The following is a 23,543-nucleotide window of genomic DNA, read 5'->3' as shown; positions in this document are numbered from 1 at the left end:
CTGCTTGTGCTACTTCACGTACCATAAAAAATAGGAACTCACAGTGAATGTAATGTTTACATTCTTGTTATTGAGTTAAGTTTTCTATTTAATGAGCAATTATTGCATCGATCGTGCAGTATTTGCTTAACATTTGACTCAAAGACTGAAACTGAAACCACTCATCACCTTTAAACGTATAATACACAACGCACGTTTATAAGATAAAACAAGTGCTTTTGTACAAAAATACACGCAACTTGTTATCAGGTGTCAGCTGTGTTCGCAAGTTGTATATTGCTGACTTGATTTGTATGTAGGGTGAGAAGCTAAAAATTCCTACGTCTTTTGACAGTACATAAAGCAGCTGTAGTGTTTGTCATATGACTTCATTTTTATGGGTCACATGTTTCAACCTATTTCCTTTATTGTGTTTGTTCCACCATGGCTTTTGAAACGCACTGTTCTTCTCTTTGTAAAGTATTAGCACTCAGTTTTGCACTGTTCGGCCTTGTTGCTGTGGGAGAAGGTCGGTTCAAGGGCTTCAGGAAGTTTGATGTGGTGCAGGATTCCAGCCATGGAGCTATGTCTAAAGAGCTGTGGTTCATCCAGAAACTGGATCACTTCAATGGTGCAGACAGCAGAGTTTGGAAGCAAGTAAGTCCAATTGCTGTCTATTCAAAAATGATATTTACAAGGCGAGGGTTCAACTTCCAGTGGAACAACAGCCCTGTACAGTCAGAACTGCAGTAGACTAATTTAGGGGTGCACCGATTGCACCTATATACAGTACAGACCAAAAGTTTGGACACACCTTTTAATTCAATGAGTTTCCTTTATTTTCATGACTACTGACATTGTAGATTCACACTGAAGGCATCAAAACTATGAACAACAAATGTGGAAATATGCACTAAACAAAAAAGTGTAAAACAACTGAAAATACCCCTTATATTCTAGTTTCTTCAAAGTAGCAACCTTTTGCTGTGATTACTGCTTTGCACACACTCTGCATTTTCTTGATGAGCTTCAAGAGGTAGTCACCTGAAATGGTTTTCACTTCATAGGTGTGCCCTGTCAGGTTAATAAGTGGGATTTCTTGCCTTATAAATAGTCATGAAAATAAAGAAAACCCATTGAATTAGAAAGGTGTGTCCAAACTTTTGGTCTGTAATATATATATATAATGTCACAATACATCTTCAATATTCAAATCATATTCAAAATTGAGTAATAGCCAAGAGACAATGCAAACTTGTTTTATCTGCACATGAGGTAGTTCTCTCAAATGTAAAAAAAAGTGTTGTTGTCCAAATTGCTAACTTAACTTAGCTAAACAAAGAAAAAAATCTTTTCTTTTTGTCTTTAATTTTTCATGTTTAAAATGCAGACAAAACTTGCACAGCAGGTTATAGATCTGTTGTGAAAGTTATATTCAAAACAGAATATAGATCTGCTTTGAGTCTCCTACCAAATTTCACAGTAGAAATTTAACTTTAAAAAAATCACAAGATTTGAAGTCAGTTGAGGATAAACTAACAAAACCTAAGCTGCCAACTAATGTCCTTTTTTTAAGTTTAAAATTTTCTTGTAGTTCAAAAAGATAATGCCCAAATGACATGCAAATGAATCCAAAAAATTAAAGGACCTCACACTTTTTGTTCTCTTTTTGGTCTTTGTAACTATAACATGACAAAGTGAGAAAATGACATACTTTTGCAAGGCAATGCTTGCAAAAGTATGCACATATGTTGAGGTTCTCATTCCCCACTTTTCCCTTTGCAGAGATACTTTGTAAATGAGGACTTCTACAAGCCTGGAGGTCCAGTGTTTCTAATGATCGGTGGAGAGGGCCCTGCAAACCCAGCGTGGATGAAGGAAGGCACCTGGCTCACCTACGCTCAGAAACTCGGAGCCCTCTGCTTTATGCTCGAACACCGATTCTATGGGAAAAGTCACCCAACAACGTATGTTTTCCACTGATTTATTTGCATGATGTTGAGTTGGTGCGAGTTCTCCAGCTACAACATGAATCAGTTTAGGCTGCAATAAAACAAACACAGAAGTAAAGATGGCTGTAGAAACCAATATTTTATCAACTACACCACTAGGTGGTAGTCCTGCATTTAGATGTCAATGATGCATGCTTGTAGACTGAAGTTCAGGAAACTATAATGTAAATACATGTTCAGATGACTTTCAGATAATTTAGTGTTTAACTTCAAAATAAATTTGAGCTATCTTATATTTTTATCTTGTTGTGAAGCCTTGCTGTGCAGCTATGTACGCAGTGTATTTTGGTTTTGACTTAGCAGAAATACTCAAGGCCACTGGGAGCACATGCTGTTCCAAATTCTAATATTTTTCCTCTAATAAAATTTAGAAAACAACATGTTATTTTAACTCATGCTATTATTTTTCTGACATTAAAATTTGTTTGCTTTTCTAAAACATTAAGTATAACCAAAAAAAAGCAAAAACAGCATATATCTGTATGCAACATACATTTTCATAGCAGATATCTTTTTTGAGTGTGCCATGTTTTGTAAAGTTGTGCCAAACAGAATTTCAGATTTCCCCGTTTGCCACAATAAAGGCACTGAAGTCTCCGTCTTGTTTGTGCATCTTTTTTTAATTTGTATTGAGGTAGTTGAAGCAGCTGCGAGTGTCTGACAAATCTCCCCTGGAGAATTGTCTGTTTTCAGTGCAGCAGCAGCAGCAGCTCTCCTGAAAAGGGCTTGAAGATCACAGGCATCCATGCTGCCTTTTACATCTGCCACCTGGAGCCAGAGATATTGTTGGATTCATTTAGTTCTCTGATAATCGTACACTATTTTGTGTAGAAGGAAAAAATAAATAAACCTGCTTTTGTTGCTCTTTCAAAGTGAGTGTGTTTTCTTAAGATAAATTTTAAACTCGTATACTTTCACTTTGTGTTTGTGAATTTGTTCTTTATTTTCTACACTTTTTCTTCATTTAGGGACCTCAGCACAGACAACTTGCGTTTCCTCAGCAGTCGCCAGGCTCTGGCTGACCTTGCACACTTCCGCACTGTGATGGGGGAGAGCAGGGGGCTGACCAACAGGAAGTGGGTGGCTTTCGGCGGGTCGTATCCAGGTTCTCTTGCTACTTGGTTCAGACTCAAGTACCCTCACCTGGTGCACGCCTCTGTGGCCACGAGTGCACCCGTGTTTGCCACTGTCAACTTTCCAGGTAGGAGGAGATGCCATATGGTAGGGAAGCTTGTAAATACACGTGCTAAAGGCCAGCCTTATTGCCAATGTTGACAAATTTATTGGCACCTCTATGCCTCACTGAAATGATTCTTCATTTCTCCTGGAATGTGGTTCAGATTAATTAATCTATGGGAGGTAGTGAAGTGAAATTATGATTTAGAGTTTATTTTAAAAATAAATATGCACTTAAACACTACAGTATGTACCATGTTTTAAAAACCTATTCTATTCTTTATTTTATTGTGATGCAGAAAGGTCACTTGCCATAAAATTCTAAATATTGTCATGATAATAAATTTGTGATATACTGTGCATCTCTAAAAAAATAACTTTTTCTGCTCAACTCAACACAATGCAGGGTAGGGCTGATCTATTGATAATTTTGTTATCTACTTATTAATCAGTTAATCCAAGAAAAGTGCTTAATTAGAGATATACTGTATTTTTGTACTACAGAATTTTATCCAATTGAAACTATAACAATGCCACTTGAGGAGTTTTGGGTACAACATATTAAAGTTTTTTTTAAATCTTAAATATAAAATGCCGGGCGTGCCGTGGTGGTGTAGGGGATAGTGCGACCCATGTTTGGAGGCCTTGAGTCCTCGACGCGGCTGTCGCGGGTTCGACTCCCGGACCCGACGTTATTTGCCGCATGTCTTCTCCCTTCTCCTTCCCCATTTCCTGTGAGCCTACTTTCATATAAGGGACACTAGAGCCCACAAAAGACCCCCTGGAGGGGTAATAAAATAAAAATAAAAAGTAAAATGTCTATATATGTTTTGTTTTGTTACATATTTTTGTACAGTTTGGGTTTTATTACTGCCCTGATTGTGTTCTTCTTTTAGTAAATTGCCTTTTTTGAGTCTGTATACTTCAGTTAACGATTGATGAATTTCTAAATTAGTTGACAAATATTTCAGTATTTTCAGTAATCAATTCACGATTACTCCAATGAATTATTTCAGTACTAATCTTCATTGTTTGTTAGAAATTAATACTCAGTGACACAAATAATTATTCAACTAAATCCATAATCCATTAAAAGCAAAGTCTGATTTGTGTTGGTGTGATATGTAAGTTTGGAGTTTTATTCTTGTTTATTTGTATGTGTCTCTATTTGTAAAATTTGTGTTTTTATTCAGGCAACAAGCAGGCCAGTTTGTTTTTGACTTCTGTGCAAGTTTCATCATGAGCTGCACAACAACCAAGCCTTCTAGACAAACTATGCACCTCTCTTTATCTGTGTGCGCCTTGTGTTTGGCTAAGCCTGTTGTTTTTCCTTTGAGACTGCAGATCAGAACGGACCTACTTCCAGTCACTTCCACCTACACTCTCTTGCTATCTTTAAGACACCATAGCACACATTTGACTCAGTCCCTATGACCTGAAGGAAACGCTGAGATGAAACGCACTGAGAGCAGCGAACATCATGTTCTGGGGTTTAATTTTAGTCCCAAAACGGCACCAACCGAGTTGCTCAGCAATATACCCAGCAAGAATTACTTGTAGGGAATTTATTCATAAATCTGGAGTTTCACCTCTGAGCTTTTTGACTTTCATAAGTTGTAGAATTCACCCATCATTTCACTTTTGACCTCACTGAAACCTGTTTAAAGATACACTCTAATGCTTAAAAAGGGTTTGGTTCACACACTGGTTTCAGAATGACTTGAGGCTTTTGCTTAGCCTCAGAAATAGCTGTCTGTTTTTAACTACGGCCGGCGCTCTGTATTATTGTGGTCATGCTGGCTTAAGTGCTCTGCCTTCTCTCTGCCTTTCCGCTTTTCCAGAGTACTTGGAGGTTGTGTGGCGATCGCTGGCCTCAGAAAATACAGATTGCCCTGTGCTTGTGAAAAAGGCTTCAGATACCCTTGCAGAACGCCTGAAAGACCCGAAAACCTTTGAAAACATCACCAAAGATTTCAAGTACAGTACATTTGTCATGTTAAACTCTATGTTCATCTGTTTGTAGTTCATGAAACCTAAATGGAAATATTTCTTGTTCAACTTCATCTACTTTCAAGGCCTTGTGCCAAAACAGATTTGTCTTTTAATCAAGTTTGTTTTCAATATGTGAAGTGTTGCTGACGTCATCACCTACTGAATTGAAAACTGATCAATAAAGTAAGTAGATAAATAGAGGTTCTGTAATATTGGGCTATATAAAAGTAAAGAAACTAATGAAAAGAAAATATCAGACATATTGTTTTGTTCATGATCGTGGCACTTAGCAAATAGAAACAATTTTGGTAATTTTAATTGACCTGAAACAAAAAAAGTTGGTCTGATTTTAACATTAGACATTGAGAAAAGTGTTGTTGCGCAACACCCCCCCTCCTTTCTGTCTCTACTCTCTCACTCTCGTACTTCCTCTTCTGAGAGGGGAGATGTGCTACCAGCTCTCCGTCTAACGGGTACGTTGAGTTTCCTAAATCTGCTGGGATTTACCCTGTCCAGAACTGAAGTAAACTCTGTTTAAGCTGGTTTCGAGAAACGATTCGCCTGGTTATCTGACGGCCTACATCCAGGTGTCCCACCCTTCTTCCCCCTGTGAATTAGCCAGACTGAGCAGCCTACAGCCAACTAGTTTCACAGAGCACACCTGTTAACGGTCGCTCGTTCTCTATTTTACAACTTGCATTTGTTATTGAACCAGGTAGGTTTTAGTAACTCGGGCGAGTCCCAAGGATGTTGTTTTAAATATGGGCTACCAGCAACCTAAAAACATTTTCCACCTCTTCCTCTCCAGAATCAAACATCACAGCTATTTTACAACCATCAAAGAACTTTAAGGTGACTCATTAACTGAATGTCCACAACATCTTTAGATTTTCTTTATGCTAAATATTTTATTAGTAAGGCATTTTTGCAAGGGTCAGTACAGCTTAATTCAGTAGCAGAAATAATCAAATAAGTAAAATCAATCATCTAGTCTATCTTTCCCTACTGCTGACACTGAGAACTAAAAAAGAAAACCTTTGAGAGAGACGGACGGAGTTTGGTGTTTTGAACCCCAGACCTGGCTTGATGATGAAGAAGGTGTTGCAACAGGAGGAAGACGCCGATCGATGAAGGCCAGGATCTCCGCAGGTCTGATGAGCCTCCTCTCCGCATGGATGCTGAGGTCACACAGGACTTGGTGCTGGCAGGAAAAAAGGCACCAGTTCTCCTTCTTTGTCTTTGCCTTTGTCTTTGTCTTCATCTTTGTCTTTGGGGTCTGAACCCAGCCGATGAGAGAAGTGTGATTCGAAGCCACAGATTGTGGGCCAGACGGGTTGGTCTCCATGTGCAGGACAGTCGTCGGCTCCGTGGCTCCGACTCTTCTTCAGCTGCAGAGTTCTTTGTCCATCTCGATCTTGGCTCGAAGCTGCCCGGAGGATCCAAAGAACGGTTCCTCTTTTGCACCCACCTTATATAGGGTTTATCTGTCTGCTTAGACAGATGATCTCATATCCGTCACTGTCTTAAGAGACATCATGTCATGATGTCTGTGCCAATGTCTCAGGGTTGCTCAACCTCCTATGTCCAAATAAGGTGCTGATCATCTCTGCTCTCCTGTTAGTTCCCCTGTTTCCCTTAGCCTGTCACCTTTCACCTACCATCTACCTCCAACATATCAGTGATGTTTAATTGCAGTTTTATAACCTTTTACACCATTTCAAGTTCAATGTCAAAATCACATTTATATCACATTTATTTTCTTTAGCTTCTCTGATTTAGCATTCATTTATAATTTTATAACCATAACTTATATCACATTTATTTTCTTCAGCTTCTCTGATCTATCATTCATTTATGATTTTATAACCATAACTTATTAGTTACTCTTATTATGATCTTAATGTGAGTTATTACAGATGTTTTCTGAAATGAAACCAAGAATAATCTATTATTCTAATTATTTGATACCAAAGTTACATTTGCTTGTTTTTCTTATAAGTGTTCTCACAAATATAAGTGTAAGTATTATTACAAGTAAATCAATATTAATATAAGTATTTTACTTTGAATCTTATCAAATTACTCAAAATGTTTAGATTTAATTTTTTAAAACTTTCATGCTTTAAAATAGTCTCAACTATTTTTATAAATCTGCAGGCTGGAAACTTCCTCTTTTTCCAGGAAACCTGCTTTTCCTGTTTAATGACTCTCTCTGACTGACTATGATTTTTTATGATTAGATAGAAAAAAGTAGAATTAAAGCAAAGTTTGCATGAGACAAAAACAACACACACAACTAGATTTATTTTATTGACACTTAAGTCTACTGTTGGGCCTTGATATCACTTAAGTGATTCATTTTAAAGATAACTTTATTTATTATTACTGTTAAACTAAAATCTCCAGCATGGGGAAGTGGGATGAGCTCGGATTTTCTTGACACCCCCTCCACGAGGTCAGACCTTTCACATGCTGGGAGTCCATCACCCTCCTGCAGTTCGCCGTCCTCATCCCCTAGAAAGAGAAGAAGTTCGTCTGGGATGTGAAGATGCAGATTCTTCATCCTCAGTTTTCACAGAGGGCTCGGTGTAGTCATCAAAACTCCACTTCTCTTGACACCCCCTCCATGGAGTTTTGATTTCCCCCATGAGGTGATGAATGTCGAAGAAAACTTGGATCGCTCTGATTCTTCTACAGGAACCTTCGCTGGATGAACTGTCGGTTCTTCAGGATGTGGAATGGTTCTTTAGGGAAGATGGGCTGAGACAGAAGGCCTCAAAAAAAAAAAAAAACTTTTCTGGCTGTTCAGCAGAGCAAAGCAAAAAGCATAAGCATCATGACGCTTTATCCGTAATCATGATCCTTTTCCATTTTAATCCATCAGGTTGTGACAGGAGTTCTTCTTTAGCATAATCCAATTTCTTCACAGCCCTCCCAGTCCAAAGCCTTGAAGTTGTTCTTTGAACGGCAACCTTCCTGTAATAGTGGCCAGTCTAATGTAGGATGGCATGGTGCTTGATTCTCTGGCCATCTTCTCGTAATGTTCTGGTTTGCTGTAGCTAAGAACTGGCTTAAGCACTGCTTCCTCATGGACCCCTTTCTTCATCAGTAGTACTGTGTTGAAGTTCAGTACTTACTTTACAAAATCTTGGGCGTTGAATCTCAGCTTGATCCCCATAGCTGCAGGCCGATCTTGAGCTTTAATCCAAACTCTCTGCCCTGTTTTCAGTGACACTTCAAGCTGCAACTTCCCTTTTCCTTCTCTAAGCAAAAAGGAGAAGTGTCTTCGCCTCCCTGCTTTCTGTGACGTGAACGGAATTCCTCTGCAGGGGAAGACCTGCTCTTCTAGCAGTTGTCACTGTGTCCATCAGCACCAAGAGGTACTTCTCACCTCTCTTTTCTGTTATCCCCATTGGCTCTGCTACATCCATGCAGACTGAACCCCATGGGACTGTGCTCTTGATGAACAAACCTTCCATCCGCTGCCCTGGGTGCCCTGCGTATCGACCACATACCTCAAAGTCACACAGCTGCATCGGATGGGCTGAAGGGACATCCAGCAGTCCTGCTTGCTCAGTTCTTCACGGGGGTGTAGCACGCCTGCATATTCGAGGGCCTTATGCACGCACCGTACTACCTGGTCCCCGTGCTACTCTAGGACCACCTGTCCTTAGGTGTTCTGTCCCACCTCGACACCGGCAGAGACAACCTTTCTTAGTGGCACGAAAGGTCGTCATCTTTGCCCCTCCATAGGGCTTCTTCTCAGGTGTGCGCCTTGTCGCTGCACCTCAAGTTTCGGGCGGAGCCTCAGTTCTGCTTTCTTCTTCCATAAGTTGTGATGAGCTACTTGTTTCCCTCTCGCGCTCTCAAGCTGCTTCTCTCGGGTCTGTGTGATGACTTTAACCATGTCTGCGTCTGTGGGATGATGTCAGCTGCTGGTGTTTGTTCCTCTGTTGCCGGATGTCTTCTCGATGGCTGCAGTGGAGGACGCGGTGTGCTTCCTCATCCATCGTCGGCTGATGACACCTTTCTCTCCAGCAAGACTGAGCCAACTTTCCTTTGTCTCGGGTTGATGTTTCAGTTCCTCATTCTTGGAACCAACTTCCCCACTTGCTTCAGGTCTGAGTCACAGTAGCTGTGCAGAAAGCTGATGCAGTTCTGTTGAGGTCTCCTCATTTTCCAAACGATCTGGACGGCCGGCTTCCTCCGGTTTCTTCCCCAGATTTTCCTCCTCGAAGTGATCATCCATCACTCCGTCTCTCTGTCGGTTCGAGTTGTCTATCCCCCAAAGCCTCTCTTTAGCCTTCGAGCAGGGATGGGTCTAGACTATGTTGGCTACTAGCTTCACTGTCTGGATCCGGTCATTTATCCTCAGTAGAAGCTTTCCCTCACCTGTATGCTATACAGTTACTGCAAGGGTTGTGACTGACGGCCTTATCAGTCACCATTAACTCTATTCCTTAAGAGTTAACAAGCCAAGTGAGCTATTCAGATCCTCACATCTGTTTTTACTAACTTGGCCATAGGGCCCTCCTACTCCGTTGGACTGGGCCCCATGTTGGGCGCCACTTGTTGTTGCGCAACACCCCCCCCCTCCTTTCTGTCTCTACTCTCTCACTCTCGTACTTCCTCTTCTGAGAGGGGAGATGTGCTACCAGCTCTCCGTCTAACGGGTACGTTGAGTTTCCTAAATCTGCTGGGATTTACCCTGTCCAGAACTGAAGTAAACTCTGTTTAAGCTGGTTTCGAGAAACGATTCGCCTGGTTATCTGACGGCCTACATCCAGGTGTCCCACCCTTCTTCCCCCTGTGAATTAGCCAGACTGAGCAGCCTACAGCCAACTAGTTTCACAGAGCACACCTGTTAACGGTCGCTCGTTCTCTATTTTACAACTTGCATTTGTTATTGAACCAGGTAGGTTTTAGTAACTCGGGCGAGTCCCAAGGATGTTGTTTTAAATATGGGCTACCAGCAACCTAAAAACATTTTCCACCTCTTCCTCTCCAGAATCAAACATCACAGCTATTTTACAACCATCAAAGAACTTTAAGGTGACTCATTAACTGAATGTCCACAACATCTTTAGATTTTCTTTATGCTAAATATTTTATTAGTAAGGCATTTTTGCAAGGGTCAGTACAGCTTAATTCAGTAGCAGAAATAATCAAATAAGTAAAATCAATCATCTAGTCTATCTTTCCCTACTGCTGACACTGAGAACTAAAAAAGAAAACCTTTGAGAGAGACGGACGGAGTTTGGTGTTTTGAACCCCAGACCTGGCTTGATGATGAAGAAGGTGTTGCAACAGGAGGAAGACGCCGATCGATGAAGGCCAGGATCTCCGCAGGTCTGATGAGCCTCCTCTCCGCATGGATGCTGAGGTCACACAGGACTTGGTGCTGGCAGGAAAAAAGGCACCAGTTCTCCTTCTTTGTCTTTGCCTTTGTCTTTGTCTTCATCTTTGTCTTTGGGGTCTGAACCCAGCCGATGAGAGAAGTGTGATTCGAAGCCACAGATTGTGGGCCAGACGGGTTGGTCTCCATGTGCAGGACAGTCGTCGGCTCCGTGGCTCCGACTCTTCTTCAGCTGCAGAGTTCTTTGTCCATCTCGATCTTGGCTCGAAGCTGCCCGGAGGATCCAAAGAACGGTTCCTCTTTTGCACCCACCTTATATAGGGTTTATCTGTCTGCTTAGACAGATGATCTCATATCCGTCACTGTCTTAAGAGACATCATGTCATGATGTCTGTGCCAATGTCTCAGGGTTGCTCAACCTCCTATGTCCAAATAAGGTGCTGATCATCTCTGCTCTCCTGTTAGTTCCCCTGTTTCCCTTAGCCTGTCACCTTTCACCTACCATCTACCTCCAACATATCAGTGATGTTTAATTGCAGTTTTATAACCTTTTACACCATTTCAAGTTCAATGTCAAAATCACATTTATATCACATTTATTTTCTTTAGCTTCTCTGATTTAGCATTCATTTATAATTTTATAACCATAACTTATATCACATTTATTTTCTTCAGCTTCTCTGATCTATCATTCATTTATGATTTTATAACCATAACTTATTAGTTACTCTTATTATGATCTTAATGTGAGTTATTACAGATGTTTTCTGAAATGAAACCAAGAATAATCTATTATTCTAATTATTTGATACCAAAGTTACATTTGCTTGTTTTTCTTATAAGTGTTCTCACAAATATAAGTGTAAGTATTATTACAAGTAAATCAATATTAATATAAGTATTTTACTTTGAATCTTATCAAATTACTCAAAATGTTTAGATTTAATTTTTTAAAACTTTCATGCTTTAAAATAGTCTCAACTATTTTTATAAATCTGCAGGCTGGAAACTTCCTCTTTTTCCAGGAAACCTGCTTTTCCTGTTTAATGACTCTCTCTGACTGACTATGATTTTTTATGATTAGATAGAAAAAAGTAGAATTAAAGCAAAGTTTGCATGAGACAAAAACAACACACACAACTAGATTTATTTTATTGACACTTAAGTCTACTGTTGGGCCTTGATATCACTTAAGTGATTCATTTTAAAGATAACTTTATTTATTATTACTGTTAAACTAAAATCTCCAGCATGGGGAAGTGGGATGAGCTCGGATTTTCTTGACAAAAGAAGGTAATGTTTTTTTTATTTTATGTATGCAAACCTCTGATTTCAACTGTGCCTCTTTAATTCAAATTTAAACTGGATCTTACATTGTGTCTCTTAAGGGTAACCTAAAATAAAAATATGTACAGTTAAGCCCAAATTATTCATGACCTGATATATATAAGCTAAAAGTATAAATTGTATACCAATAATGTACACTGACTAATTATGAACTAATTTTACCAACAACTTTCTTCTGACTCCTACTTCTATATTTTTTATTTTAACTCAAAAGACTCACGATGTATTGAAAAGACTTTGTAGTTTATATGTTAGGATATTTTCCGTTAGCTTGAGAGGTTAGCATACCTAGCAAAAAGTACCTTCGCGATAAGTTTAATCTATTTTTCTCTAGGGTTAATGTAGAGTTCGAGTGATTTTAGTGACATATTGGGTAATCGATTCTTCATAGACTACAAATTACCCCAGCATCTATTGTCAGCATTTTCTCAGTCTCTCATTAGTTCATTTTCTCTTTGTAAACTTCTACTCTTTCCTGCTTTAATTACAGTAGCCTGTGCTATTTTAAAACCATTTTAGTTTGTGTTAGTGACTGTGAGGTCAGACCACACCATGAACAAGCAGAGCTCAATGTCTTCTGTAATGATGCGGTGTGCCCTCCTAAACTAATACGGTCATGGAAACAGAAGAAAACTGGCCTGACCACACAGAAAATCTCTCCTTTGAGCTTCTTGCAGACATGTTCTCATGTCGATAGTAACACACAATGATCACAACAGTGGTCAGGAAGCCTGTCCAGCACCCAGTCCACAGTTACTTGCAGAACACAGCACTTACGTCAAGACATAATTTTGCACCCATAAACACTCAAAAAATTGTTAGGATAAAGGATTTTTAATTTTTTTGCCATACCACTTAGCTAGCTCATGGTACAAAATTTGGACTCAGGTCCCAGAGCAGGAAAAAAAAAAGATAGATCTTAAATGTAACAGCATAAAGTTGTAATTTTACAATCTATAGCTGTCTTCAGAGATGTTGAGTCCACAGACGCCTTTGGCAGATAAGCCTAAGCAGTAAACGATAACAAAATGTTAATATTCAGACTTTAGTTTTGTTCTCATTGGGAAAGTTGGACAGAGGTTCCCAAAGTGTGGTTCAGGGGCCATTTGGAGCCATCACTTTGTCTTAGTGTGGACGCTAATTCAAGAATGTTGTATGTCTTGCTCACAACCACAGGGTGTTAATAAGAAGAGCACTTTTCCAGGGTGAGATATTCAAAAACAAATTTTAAATGGAAAATGTTAGTTATAACAAGAAGCATTTGTTTTTATTAGTCATGTTTATTTTTGCGTGCATTTTCATTTCTTAGTAATTAGGGTCACAATTGCTAATAAAACAGACTGGCTGGCCCCATTCATTAAGCTCGCCTAAATGCAGATTTTTACAGAAAAAGAAACCCGAGTGCCTTTATTTGTCATAGTTGGAAACTTGCAGACCAACAAAATAGAAAACTTTTGATTAAAAATAATTGGAAACTATATGCTTCTCTTCTAAACCCAAGATGCTTATTGTCTTTTTTCGTTCTCCTTTCTGATTTTACCCACATTTTCTTCGCTCTTTAATTGCCACTTTTCTCTGATTTAACTTTTCTTGTTTTTGTTCTCTTCTTCTTTTTCCCTCTGCTCCTTCTCTCTCCTTTTCCCACACCAGTTTATGTTCCACACTGCAGATCCAGTCAGAGATGGACTCTGCCTACTTCCTGGAATCGGTGGCTGGCAACTTCATGGATGTGGTCCAGTATAATGAAGACAACAGAGGATTTGAGGTAAGGGGGGTCAGTAAACCTAAATCTTTCCGTGATAGTGTATTTATGTCAACACTGTCCTATTAACACTACATTAGAATAACGTTTTAATTTCATTGAATGAATTGCTAAAATAAGTTGGAATTTCTTTTAATGGGAAAAAATTAGCATGTTTAATGCACTGATTCCACAACTAGCCAATAAATAGCCTGTACGTTTGCTTCTCTAGTGACACATTCAGGTCATCGGAGAGGTAGAAATTTGAGCGACTAGATGGAAATAATAGTTTTCTGGAAGTTAGAAAGTCTTTGCTTCAATTCCAGCTTCCTCTTCCACCACATATTGATTTACACTTAACCCTAAGCTCTCTATCAGTCATTATGAATGTGTGCCTAAGTGCTCGATATGACCAGAAAAATGAGTTTGGTCCAGTTATCATTTGAATGACCTGACTACTATGTTTACTTGGAGTATTTTGAATGAGTGTTTTTCCCAAAAGCAGTCAGTCACCACCGGGGAAATTAAGAAAAACCCATCTTGCTTCATAGTTGCAATCTGTCTGCAATCTGTGCTCCTAGCCTTACTTTCTCACTGGACAAATCCCCACATAAAACCTCACTTTCTGAACTGACTTTCAAGCTGAAGACTTTGCTTTAACTGCTTTTTTGGGGGGTTGAGAACTTGGGTGGCATCGATACCAGAGTTTGGCGCTCCAAATGAAACGTCTTCTCACTTCGATACACGGCTGGAAGCAGCCGGTCTATGTTTTGTTTCAGACTCTTGTACATATTTCTTGAGCTCAGGCAGAAATGAATAATATCATTGTGAGCTTCATGTCTGAATAAACTAAAAAGGAAATGCGTGCAAAGCAACGTGCAGTTTTAAAGCATTAATTTAATGAATAATCTTTTAAATTTAATATCTTAATATAAATCTCCATTGTAATAATTTGTTGAATTACAGCTCTTTTGCCCTCAGTAATGTAGACAGCTGATTGTTGTGGAAAAGTTGAAAAGGTTAAGACTGTTTATAAGGCTGTGACATTGGAAGGAGGTTGACTAGTTAATGATGTCTACAGAGAAGATCTAGCCATAACAAAGTAGCCTTGGTAAAATGTGAAAGCTTTAGTCTAAATAGTCAGCTCACTATTTTTCTTCTCACTATTCACACGATCTGCTCAAACTTGTCCAACATTTTTATGTCATGTAAAAATGAACATTCAGGATGATTTTTCTTCTCTTAGTGTCTTTTTGTCCTCCTGATTACTTATTTCATCCCTTCCCCCCAATTTCTCCCCATTCCATCGCCTCTCTGTCCCCCTGCTGCTTTGACGGGACGTGAGTCCGGTTACCAATAAGCCGATGTGAAAAAGTAACAAAAGCCTCTTTGGTCTCTCTGGTTTCCTGTCGCCCCAAGCCAAAGAGACGCTTGTAAAAGAACTGAGAGGAGCAGTGGGCCGCAGAGTGCACATCGCTAGCTAGCAAGCACAGCCCAGCGTCAACTCTCCACCACAAAGGGCCGGGTGCAGAGCGAGCCACCAGGTTTTAGGTACCACTGAAGGAATGTGTGGAAGAGAGAGGCGTAACTTAATCATCAGAATCGGCCTGCTGGCTCCCAAACCGCAGGGTTATCAATGGTGTGCTTTATGAACTGTAGCTTTGAGAATAACCTCCAACACTTCCTGTTTTTCCTCAGATAATGATGATGGGTGAATTACTGGTCATTTTTAGTTTCCAGTGCTTTCAGTTTGCACACATGCATTACTGTAATAACTGCCAACTGTTTACTTTCCCAGGCACCTAGGAGTAAATGACACACATTGCTTCAGGCGAGTGTATACCTGGCCGGTCCCTGCCACAGTGCTGGACAGAGAGCCTCTCTGAGGACCATTACGGCCACTATGACAGCTGATCGCCATAGTTACCCAGAATTTGCCAACAGCTGACTTTTACTTTTGTTAACTTTGTTTTAGTTCTTTCCTGCGTTTTTCAATACTCGTAACACAATAGCTGGCTTGTAATGTTTCACAATAGACCTCTGATGCAGAAAATATGTCGTAATCAACAGGAAGTGCTTTTCTGTTTAACTTTTAACCTGCAGTTACAGGAAGCTAGTTAATTTCTATTTTTATATTAAAATATCAATGAATCTGTATTGTATATCTGCCTTTCCACAGGGCCCAACCTTTAAATGCATTTTTTAAGTATTACAATAGCCATAGTTGTGTGAAGTATTTTGGCTCAGATTGAGAAATCCAACAACTTTTTTATTTTTCATCCAACAGGCATAGTGAATGCTTTTAGTTATCCTTGATTCTCCTCAAGAACCACAATAAGATTAGCATTTGGCCAGAACCTGAATGTAAACCATCTCTATTGACCAGGTTGGTGTGCACATGCTCAACTTTGCTTTTGTCATAGAGGTGTTTAAATACTAATGCGTATTCATGTTACAAAAAGAAGGCAACAAGGTTCCTGTTGTGAAGTGCTCTGCTGACCATCCACAGTTCCTCCTTGAATCTCATTTCACTGATTAGCAGCATTAATACCCTTATTACTACCATTGGTAAAGATATTACAAAAGGCTTAAAAGAAAGTAATCTTATAGCATAATCTCCCTGATTGACTATTTAATTGACTATATACTGTATATATATATATATGTAGATATAGAATGGAATAGAATTCAACTTTATTGTCATTGCACTGTCACAAGTACAAGCAACGAGATGTAGTTTGCATCTATCCAGAAGTGCTCTACGAGATATAAATATTTATTTAGGGATATACAGTATATCTATATATATATATATATATATAGAGAGAGAGAGAGAGTATATAGGTTTTTATGTTGTTTTTGTTCTTTATTGTGAGGATTTTTGTCATTTAAAAAAAATTATTCAACCAACTCCATGTTAGGAAATAATATCTTTAACAAATATCAACACTACCAAAATTGCTTGTACTTTAGCATGAATGTAACAATTTCATCTATTTATTTGTTTGTTCATTTATTCACTAATTTCTTTATTTTTTTTCAACACTGCCACGCTTAGATTTAATGTATTCACAATTTGACAAGTATTGAAGAACTTTTATTGAATAAAATATATCTTTGTAAAGTAACTTGTTGCTGTTATCCACTACTCAAAATGGGAAAAGCAAGAGAATATGCGTCAAGTCAGGCAGATGTGTGTTGATCATCATAAATTAGGAAATGTATGAGAATTGCAACAACGATCATAATAATCCCATCTACATGTCATCCAGTTGGTGACAGCTCAGCCAGGCAAGAAAAAAACCTGTTAAGTCCACCTTCCCCTTTCATCTATTAGAAATGTACAAGCTCACAAAGACATGAGGCTGAATTATTAAACGTATATAAAACAGTAGTTCTAGAACTTTTTTCATATAAAGCAAGTCACATGGGTCTTTAATACCTTAATCCAGAGATTAGATGCCAGGATGCCTGTAGTTAGTGTTTTCTTTACTCCTACAAGGAACTGGAGTCTCCAGAAACTATGTAGACAAAATGTCTGTTCTTGAATTGCTCTACCAGATTCACATAAAATTAAATAATGATGTGAACTTAAAAGCACTGAGTGAGCTAAGGCCGTATGTTTGAAAATACTCCTGTAGCTGTGACTCATCAGCTACAGTCTTTACAGATCACTGCGTATTCAGACACGAGATTATTTTGCCTCACCCTGTCCTTTTATAACATGTACAGCCTCTGTGCCAAATAATCAACTTTTTTTTTTGTCTACAGGGGGTTTTGGGCACCAACATAACCATTAAGGTGCTGTGTGACGTGATGGGTGACGCCTCACTGGGAGATCCTTACACCCGCTATGTTGCTGTAGCTCGCCTCATGATGGACACGTACTCTGTGAAATGCCTGGATGTCAGCTTCAGTAACTACGTCAGAGACATGACGAATATGTCCTGGGATGGGCCGGCTGCAGGAGGAGGTGGGTGCATCTGCTCTGTGTCATGTAGATTTGTTGCCTTTCACAAGTATTCATACTTATTAAACTTGTCTACATTGTTTCACATTAAAACAACCAACTTCGATGTGTTTTATTTGAATTTTAGGCTAAATAAACACAAAGTAGGACTTAATTAAGATGTGGAAAGGGAATTCACGTTTCTTTTTCTTTCTGTATTAATCTGTATTTTATTTTTCATTATTGTCCATCTTCCTTGTAGTATAGCTTCCCCACAGCATGATGCTGCCACTGCCATGTGCTACAGAACAGATGGCGGTAGTTTTCCTTCACACATCACACTTCACAGGAAGACAAAAAGACTCAACTTTGCTCTCAATATGTGTGCTCTGTGGTGGTTGGGTGTCGAAATGTAAACAGAGGGGTATGAATACTTGTAAAATGCATTTTTATATAACAAATGCTCAGGATAAACACGATTTTATACAGGATGTGTGTGTTTTGTACATAACTCCAATGTGATGGTAAAACTTTCCACCAACAGCCAAATGGAGTTGTAAGAGCCTTACTGGAGACATCACTGTTAGGATGTGGTTTTAGTCATTTAGTGAACCAAGATTTGGGTGTAGCTGAAAGTCTTTTTTTAGGAAATGTCTAAATAAGACAACAAGGTTAGTTGTTCCAAAGCCGGAAACCTAAAATGGGATTTGTTTACCATGGAAAATCCTCTAAATAAATCCATGGACAACATTTGCGTCAGCATCTTTGTCTTAAAACATGAATCTGTCTTGAAAATGAAATTTTAGAAATGTGGAATGCTGTAAATCCATGTTTAGGGACAGCCTTAATCTAGAATATTTTTCAGCATTTCATTGGATGTTATTGGCCTCCACTTTGCTTTGTAAGTTGGACAGATCGTTAGAAAAATAAACCGTCCTCCCAGAAGGCCATTGTGATCCAGCCGTATAAACTTCCTCAGCCACCCTTTCAACTTCATCTGAGCTCCTTCCTCTCTTCATTAAGGATGGATGACTAAAAGGACATAGTTGTTGTTTTTTTCTAATAGCCATTAAAGCTAAGCTTTGGTCCGCCTGCTCTCTGTTGTTTCTGCCTCTGTTTCTCAGAACAAAGTTAATATGCAGCAGTTATTAAATTTTTTATGCATATGTGTTGTCAGGGAGACAGTGGGTCTATCAGACCTGCAGTGAATTTGGATTCTACCAGAGCACAGATTCACCGAACCAGCCATTCACCGGTTTCCCTCTGGAGTGAGTGCAGCACACAATGTCTCTATGCCTAATAGGTTCATAATTATGATTCAGTTCAGTGCACCTGCTCACCCAATCACCTTTTATTAGTTATACATCATGCACTGTTTAATGTATTCCTTTCTGGTTTTGAAAAGATGCTGCAATGTTTACAGCGCTTGGCAAAAGCCTTCATATCGCTTGCACACATTGGATCTTCACATGTTGAAGCATAATAATAATATTTTATATGACAGCATTAAAAACTCGAAGTGGAGCATATGTGTGAAATAGAAGGGAAATGATGCACAGTTTTCTTAATGTTTTTCACAAGACTAAACATGCAGAATGCATCCACCAACATATCTGCATTTAAACTCTTGAGTCAATATATTATGGAAACACCTTTAATGGAGACAAAAATATTAAACAATTTTTGATCGCTCAAGCTCAGAAAGATTGAATGGAGAGTGTATGCCATGGTTTTATATTCTCTAAATATACTTTTACACTTTTGTTGTGGATTGCATGTAGCGTTGTCTTTAGGTTTTGTAGGTATGAACTTGGACTGTGTTAAAGATTTAATATGTGAACTTGATTTTTCAAATTGCCTGGACTTTAAGGTATTCTAATACATAAGATTTTTCTTTTAAAACATAACATTGTTGCTGTATTTCTAAATGGAGAACATTTGCCCTAGTCTCAAGTCTTTTGCTTAAAAAATTGTAATCTGAAAATCCCATCCTTTCAACAATGACTTTTCTTTTTGCTTACTTATTGAGGTTCAATTTATGTAGTGTGCAACTAATAGTTGTTGCATCTACAGGTTCTTTGGATCTCTGCAGCTCCTCCAGAGTTTCCCTGCGTTTATTGGCTTCTTCACTGATTAATTCTCAGTAAAGAAGTGCCACCTTGTCATTTTTAAGTAGAAGTTTATTTCTTGGTAGCTTTTAAGTTGTGCATTGCTTTTTTTTTCTTAAAAAGAAAAAAAAAAAGTGTATCCTTTTCCTTCCACGTCACAATTATGAACTACTGTCTGTCACATAAAACTCTATCAAAATACACAGTTTCATGAAATATAACAAGGTTTCCCAGATGCAGAATCTGTTTCTCTTGTTTGAATCCAGTTATCAGGTGAAACAGTGTGCAAGCTTCTACAACATCAGTGCTAAGGAGGTGGCAGAGGCCGTCGCCCAGACCAACGAGTATTACGGCGGCTACGACATCCAGTCCAGCAGAATAGTGTTCCCCAACGGGTCCATCGACCCATGGCATGCTTTGGGGATCACTGCGGACATCGCAGCTGAGCTCCCTGCTGTCTTCATTAAAGGTGAGGAAATGCACTTGAATCAGCTACCATGTTGGTATAATGGTACCAACATTATGCCAACATGGTATAATGTTGGTATAATGACTGATCAATCTGATTCATTAAGTTAAAATTTAATGAGCTTAAGGAAAAAATAAGAGTTTGAGGTCTGTAGTCGCATTAGTCTTTGGATCTATTTAGTATTTATGCATAAGAAGAAGTATCAGTGATTCCGTTAATATCCAGTGTAGAATAAAACAATGAAACTCTCCCTAACTAAGGGCCGGGACATTGTTTTTTTTTTTTTGTTTTTGTTTTTTTCTCCGAAGAGTTTTTGCAGCGCTAGTGGCTCGTATTTTTTCGACAGTAGGCAGACAGGAAGGAGAGCGAGGAGAGGGGGGAAGACATGTGGCAAAGGTCATCAGGACCGGGAGTCGAACCCGCGACGTCCGCGTCGAGGACTAAGGCCACCAAACGTGGGGCGTGCTAAAACCCTGCGCCACCACGGCACGCCCGTAGGACATTGTTTAAGTCCCTGTGTGCTTTGCATTTTTTATGTGTGTGTAAAGCAGCACTTGTATAGTTTATTTGTGATTCGTGTACCACAATATAAAGGGGAAGGAATCTGGAATATGAGCTATAATTTTCTCTGTAAAAACATTAAGATGATATAAAACTTGGATTTCATTTTTTTTTCTTCAGTTCTTTGCTGCTTTTTAAAATGATACTCTCACTTTAGAATGACATACTGCATTGTGTTGGTCTGTCTCGCCGACTCTTAAAGAAATACATATGTAAAGTGTGAAATAGTCCAAGGGGATTAACACTTTTCCAAGCCAAAGTATATACTTTGCTTTAAAGACGACAAACTTAGCTTTTTTCATGTACTTATTTTAAAGTATTTTGTGCAGTAGACTCCCCAAGCTCTTTGAAAGTAACTTAAAGTTAAGACGCTTTCTGCTTTCCAATTTGTTTTCATCTCATTCTTAATGTTTAAAGAAATGTTCTGTGTTTACCCGTCCCAGAACTGATCTATGACTTGTTAAAGTCAGTAAAAGCCAGTAACTCAGCAGATGAATAAATATTGTCTAAATGTTTTTGGTAACTGCCTTTTAATTTTGCAGCTGAAGTTTTTCTCTGCAGTGTCATTAATGGTCATGTTTTTCTCCTCATGCAGGGACTGCTCACTGTGCTAACATGTATCCAGCAAGGAGCCAAGATCTTCCCCAGCTATCTGAGGCTCGGGATCACGTCTTTCTGCTCCTCCAGCAGTGGTTGAAGTAGTGATTGAAGGCTCCTTCGGCTTTACAAAGCAAACGCATCACTTCTGATTTCTGAAATTAAAACTTGATTTCTTACTGTACTGCCAAATTTTCAGCTCCTTGAAGTCTTGTAATGCAACTTTGCACGAGTTTGATTTGGAAAAGTTCTTGTTTTTAATGTGTTAAAATTTTAAATCAGTTTTTAAATTATTGATATTAAATTTGAATTATTTTTACCTCTCAGTCCAGTGTATTGTGTGACACTGTAGAAGAAATACATACTATTTAGCAGTCTGATAACACCCTGGTAAGGGACAAAAAAGTTGTTGCTCTGTTTTGGTAAATTGAATTTACCACTAAGACATATCTGAAAAGATGTTTACAAAAAAAAACATATTGTTTCATGATATAGTTTGCTTTTTAAATAAAATATGTGGTATCACACTCTACATTGAGCAATCATACCAATATAACTGATCACACTGTTGTTCCATCTCAATGTAATTCAAACTACTGAACATCATTTTGAAGTAGGAAATTTCAGTAGATTTCAAAATGTGGCTTATCACAAAGTTGATCAAAAATAACCAATGCTAAATCATCCTTTGTTTTCTCACTCATTTTGCAATATGAGGAAGGGAGGCAGAGGCAGCATTTTACAGTTGGGACCTGACTCAGTTCTTGTGTTTGATGGGGATACGTGTCCAACCAGCATGCACTAGTACATGTCAAAAAATTAGAATATTGTGTAAAGGTGCAATATTTTTTGCCAGTCATTTCAGAAAGTAAAACAGTAACTTTATAGATTTATTAAACTGAATAAAATATGTCGAGCTTTTACTTTTTGCAATTTTAATGATTATAGTTTGCAGGTAAAGAAAACCCCAGAATCAGTGTCTGAGAACAAAATATCGCATTAGACCAACAAATGTCTAATTTATTGGCTCTTCTGGATTGGATTTTGCCTGACAGTCATTTCAAGGCTGTGCTTCTTTTTTTTTGCTGGTGCATATTTTTCTACCACTTTTTTTTTCTTCCACTCAATTTTCTGTTAATATTTTTGTTTCCAGAACTCTGTGAACAACCAGCTTATTCAGCAATGACCTTGTGTGGTTTACTCTCCCTGTGAAGGGTGCCGTATCAGCAGTCTTCACCCATGAATGTCTAACCGATTGACCCAGAATGAGACTAAAGGCTCATGAAATCTTTGCAGGTGTTTTGAGTTAATTTGCTGATTAGGGTGAGACATCATGAATTTCCATTGACATTTGTCACAGTATGCAGATTTTCAGAGACACTGAATTTTGGGTTTTCATTTTCTGTAAACCATAACCTTATTGTGACCTTCGAAAGATTGAAAAAGATTGTGTTTTCTGATTATTAAGAGTGTTTCTTTTCTTTCCTGCTCATTAGAAGTGTTCTGTTGCCATCAGGACCATGAACTGTTGCAAAGACTGGATCGGTATGCACTGTTCCCTATTTTTGCCTTTGCCTCATTGTTTCAAATAGGACATTGTGAAAGCCTAGGAAGAAATGATTATCATACAGGACATGTTTATTGTTTGTTCTGGCCATCTCCTGAGATCCAAAACACAGACATACTGACCCAACTCTGCTCTGCATTGTTTGTTTTTACTTCATCCCAGCCAGACATAAAGTTTAGCTCAATATTTTTGGCTTGGAATAAGCCCCTTTATTGGTGCCTCATCCTGTATGATTGGATTCTTAGAGCTTTCTTACCCGTAGAATCACACAGAGTTGCTGCAGAAGTTATATATTTAAAGCACATTCCTTCTCAGCCAAGAAAAGTTACTTTGTCCTCTTGAAATCTGTTTTATAGACAGAAATGTTTAAAAGTGAATACAAGATAACACAAATACTGGAACTGTATCAGCATACCAATCAGGTGAATTACAGAGTTGGCAGATACTGATGGTCTGTGTGTGCAAATAGACTGACGGATGATCAAGGTATTTATGAAATTGAAAGATGAAATAAAGTACCTTTTGGGTGTTTTGAGTTTCCCCTGTAGCTATTTTAAAGAATGGATCAGCAGGAGTAAGGAGGTCTCTGTTAGATGTTGAGCTATGTGTATTGTTTTGTAACCTAACTGTTAAAGTTCTCCACAAATATAGCCCTGATTTGACCGGTATAATTCGTAGTCTTCACCATA

General features: G+C 38.6%; 1 protein-coding gene across 2 annotated transcripts; it reads left to right on the top strand.

Annotated features, from left to right (window-relative positions):
• Positions 1 to 371: 371 nt before the first annotated feature.
• prss59 (serine protease 59, putative) lies at positions 372 to 22,253 on the top strand. 2 transcript variants are annotated; one of them, XM_028045150.1, is made up of 9 exons: positions 372 to 636; positions 1,765 to 1,946; positions 2,960 to 3,192; positions 5,009 to 5,144; positions 13,513 to 13,627; positions 17,375 to 17,576; positions 18,730 to 18,820; positions 19,927 to 20,129; positions 21,286 to 22,253. In XM_028045150.1, the coding sequence occupies exons 1-9, from the start codon at positions 424 to 426 to the stop codon at positions 21,390 to 21,392; spliced, it is 1,482 nt and encodes a 493-aa protein (XP_027900951.1). In that variant the 5' UTR covers positions 372 to 423; the 3' UTR covers positions 21,393 to 22,253. The 2 variants fall into 2 exon arrangements, with proteins under 2 accessions (XP_027900951.1, XP_027900950.1); XM_028045149.1 differs by having other exon boundaries at positions 13,513 to 13,636.
• The last annotated feature ends 1,290 nt before the right edge of the window (positions 22,254 to 23,543 follow it).

The sequence above is a fragment of the Xiphophorus couchianus genome, chromosome 18 (assembly GCF_001444195.1).
Source record: "Xiphophorus couchianus chromosome 18, X_couchianus-1.0, whole genome shotgun sequence".
NCBI lineage: Eukaryota > Metazoa > Chordata > Actinopteri > Cyprinodontiformes > Poeciliidae > Xiphophorus > Xiphophorus couchianus.
This window is presented reverse-complemented; position numbering and strand designations above follow the sequence as displayed.